This window comes from Grammomys surdaster, unplaced genomic scaffold (genome assembly GCF_004785775.1).
Source record: "Grammomys surdaster isolate TR1022 unplaced genomic scaffold, NIH_TR_1.0 783, whole genome shotgun sequence".
NCBI lineage: Eukaryota > Metazoa > Chordata > Mammalia > Rodentia > Muridae > Grammomys > Grammomys surdaster.
Genome location: NW_021605202.1, coordinates 45,931 through 50,281, shown reverse-complemented (window position 1 = coordinate 50,281; position 4,351 = coordinate 45,931). Strand labels below are relative to the sequence as shown.

Genomic DNA, 4,351 nt, shown 5'->3' with positions numbered 1-4,351 from the left:
GAATTTCTTTATGTTTGTGATTTGTACATTTTCAAGTAAGGAAACAAAATTCATAATCACATATATCATAATATATCACAAATGAAACATCACTAGAAATCCAGTAGATGAAGCAGAAAAAATCTTTATGATTTTCAATGGTCTATGCATGTATAGAATTGTGTATCATCTGTCTACATTGATTAATTCCTCATGGGGTGTTACTGGGAACATGTATGTTGTATGCAGGCTAAAACTCACAAGAATACTACTAGATTATAACCTCCATGTTTTCTTTCTTCTCTTTCTTTCTTTCTTTCTTTCTTTCTTTCTTTCTTTCTTTCTTTCTTTCTTTCTTTCTTTCTTTTTCTCTCTCTCTCTCTCTTTCTATCTTTCTTTCTTTCCTTCTCTTTATTTCTTTTTTTGATACAAAGAAATTTATTTTGCTTGTTATTCTAAGGATTGTGCTTCCTGTCAAACAGGTTTCTATTTGTTTCATGTAAGCAGATGTACGCAATTTTCAACAGGCTTTAGTGACATACATGGTCATTGCCAGGGCAGGATGTTTCTACATTACCAGAACTATATGAAAATTTGGCATTTTCAACTATTTTTTGTACATTCTTTGTTCATTTAAAATTCTTCCCTTTTTTGGTTATTGTTTTTAGTAGTCCCAGCCAGAGCAGGTGGGGCCAGCCCCGGAGTAAGAGGGAGAAGGGAGAGGGGGAAATTAGTTTCAGTATTGCATGTTTCTTTAGGCTTTTTACTATTTAGTATTTGGATTGAATCAATTCTTCATTCTCCCTTCTGCCTACACTAACACCAGATTATGTGTGTAGTGATGAGTTTGGGCTACACTGTTTTGACTCCTGGAGGATCATGTGTGTGCACCTGCTCAGGAGATACCTGGATTCATGAATGGAAGACACACACAGCCACAGACACATACACACACACCAGCTAATTTTAAAATACCTTGGCTACCTCAAAGGCTGGGGACTCATAAACCTTCCCCACCAACCCCAAACCCAATTGGGGAAGTAACCAGTGGCTACTTACCTGTATTCTTACATGGTTTACTAGCTTTATCTCCTACAGCTCCTATGTCCATCACTATCCTACTGTTTCATCGGGATAGCTCCTTTTCCTTTCCCTGTGTCCTAGCTTACAGAATTCTAAGGGTCCTGCATGACCTCCCTTTGCCCAGATATTGGCCATTGTCATCTTTATTGATAGATCAAAACTAACTGGGACAAGGACCTTTAGCAATTGGACATGCAGATTCCTGATTGAATCAAAGCATTGAAATCAATCTCCAACATATGTGTTCCACATACATTTTTCCTTCTACACCCTAATCTTACATGTTCCCTTACATTTACAAGACTCTCTCATGGGGGCAATTGATGAACATTTATGAGCCCCATTTTAGTTTTGTGGATTCAAAACATACTCACTTCTGTATAATCCTACATTTAAAAAGTTATAAGCTGACAAAGTATTGAGACAGAATCTACACTATTGACTTTTCTTAAGCTGCCTTACGTTACTTAAGACAGTCCTTTTTTTTCACTGACATAGTCATTTTCCAGGGTGTTCTGCAGGCCTAGCACATGGGGAAGGGAAGACTGTTAGTACTGATAGTTCCTAAGGTCACAGTTCATTTCTCTACTTTCTTTATCTTCTACAGATTCCAGACTTCACTGCCCATCCTGTCCCAGTTCTTGACTGTCAGCTCATGAGTGTGTAAAGCAACATTTCCCCAACTGGGGCTTCTTGAATCAGCATGGTGAAATAACAAAAACATGAGAAGAAATGGAGACTTTGAGTACTGTTCCACTGTTATTCATTCTGCCATGGGATCTCTCCTGATCTAAAAAGAATTTTGTGACAACTTGACTTACAGGTGTGGTATCCTGAGAATTTTCTCCAACTGCACTGCTTGGATGGGCTGATTAAGTCACTGCCTTCATTCCCATCATTTCCACTGTAGTCTTTTAAGTGGTGCATGACAATTACACATACAATTTTTCATATATATATATATATATATATATATATATATATTCACTTTACATCCTGTTTGCCGCCCATTCTTCCTTCTCCTTTACCTCTGGGAGAGTAGACAACTCCTGGGAATCCCTCCAACTCTAGCACATTGACACTCTACAGAAATAGGCATATTATCTTCCACTGAGGCCAAGTAAGGCTGACAGCTACTGGAATGGAACGAAAACACAGAAAATAATTTCAGGGACAGCCCATGGCTGGGAGACTACATTATACAAGATGTCCCCAGATATCTAACAGCACATACCTGCATGTGCATATATGCTTGTATATCTAGGTGCTGTGACATTGCATGAGAACTAACTCATAGAAATATGTATTTTGTCAATTGAAGCATCATTTAAATGTGTTTTATATACATAAACAAATTTCTTATCTATGAATATACATAATATATATACATATATAAATTCTGAATGGTATTAATTTTACATTATTCATCACTTAATATTAGATGAAATGTACTTTAAGAATTGACATATTTGAGGTTCATAGTAGTTACTAAAATTGTCTTTTTCTGTAACATGACTAGAAAATAAGAGTATAATCTTACAGTCTTGGATTATTCTTGTTAGTACTGGTTCTCTCTTTTCATTACTTCTCATAGGACAAACAATCCTGTCAATAAGGCTGCATATTCTATGATGAGGAAAGCATCTTTCCAATTACCAGGTGTGTCCTCAATTCTTCACCAATCTGACAATATTGTAGTGTAAGTAAGTACGTAATGTAAGGCATAATTGCTACTGTTAGAATTTCAAGAAAGTATTGCTACAGTACATTGAGTACATAGAGTAAAGTTTATGATGACATTGTATTCCAGATCTTTAAGGAACCCCCTGATTTTCCTCTCAGTGGTGATTTAGATTAATATGTATTACTTTTTAATAATTAACAAGTATTATTTATTAATACTTTTCATTCATTTTGATCAGGAAAATGGATGTGGCTAAAATCTAAGGAGAATCATGTCCAATCACAGAATGGAATTCTGGAATATGACAATCAAAATGATTTTTATGTTACAAATTACAACTGGAGTCCTGGGAAATGCCTTGTTTCTTATCTTCTATCTGGTCTACTATATAGAACATATATTAAAGCCCACAGATTTGATTCTCATGCACATAATGACAGCCAATGTCTTGATAGTTCTGTCTAAAGGAGTGCCAAATACATTGGTAGCTTTTGGGTTGAAAAAGTTTTTAAATGATTTTGTATGCAAAATTATTTTGTACATTCAAAGAGTTGGCAGGAGTGTGTCCATTGGCACCACCTGTTTCTTGAGTGTCTTTCAGGTCATCACCATCAGTCACAGGGAATCCTGTTGTAAGGATCAAAAAGCAAAGGCTGCAAAGTACATTGGCTGCTCCATTTTCTTACTCTGGGTCTTGTCCATGATTATACATTTCATTTTCTTGGTGTACACACTTGTCAAAAGAAATAACAAAAACATGACAAGAAATCGAGATTTTGAGTACTGTTCCACTGGAGGGCATAATGAAATTAATGACTTGCTCTATGCTGTATTGGTGATGTGCCCTGAAGTCTTCTTTTCTGTGCTCATTGCCTGGTCCAGTGGCTCCATGATTGTGATGCTGTACAGACACAAGCAGAGGGTTCAACATATCCACAGCAGTCATGTTTCAAGGAGAAACTCTCCAGAATCTAGAGCAACCCAGAATATTCTTGTCCTGGTGTCTACCTTTCTGGCATTTTATACTGTCTCCTCTGTCTTACAAGGCTGCATTGCTCTTTTGTATCATCACAATTGGTGGCTGGTGAACATTACCCGCCTCACTTCTCTGGGTTTTCCATCTTTGGGACCCTTTGTTCTAATGAGTCATTATTCTATTATGCCTAGAGTCAATTTGGTCTGGATATGGAATAAAATTTTCTAATTTTATTTAAGTATTTTAATGGTATATTTTTCTTTGTTTCCTGGTGTTAACTCCTACTCTTCATCAAAAGGTCAATACAGAGAAGTAAATCATATTACCTTGTCATTGTAGAGTTTTTGAAAGTGAGAACGGGAATTTGTTTGCTGATTTAATCAGTAGCCTATGTGAACTGATTATATTATGAGGGCCATTGCACTCTTAAGAGTCTTCCCTTTGCTCAATTGATTTGCAAATGTGGCAGGGAGAAAAAGCTGTTAATAAAACTGACATTCTTTTGGCTTTCATACTGTTGGGTCAGCTTGGTTGCTCAGGATTTCACAGACATCCTGTAGGCCCAACATTCTAACAACAAGGAAAACTGAAATTATGGCTGGTCATGAACGTGTTCTTCAGGAGGACCT

The 4,351-nt window shown here is 36.6% G+C and overlaps 1 protein-coding gene across 1 annotated transcript; it reads left to right on the top strand.

The window, feature by feature from the left end:
- The first annotated feature begins 3,017 nt into the window (after positions 1-3,017).
- Positions 3,018-3,950, top strand: LOC114633893 (vomeronasal type-1 receptor 4-like). Its single transcript, XM_028782497.1, has one exon. The coding sequence runs from the start codon at positions 3,018-3,020 to the stop codon at positions 3,948-3,950; it is 933 nt and encodes a 310-aa protein (XP_028638330.1).
- The last annotated feature ends 401 nt before the right edge of the window (positions 3,951-4,351 follow it).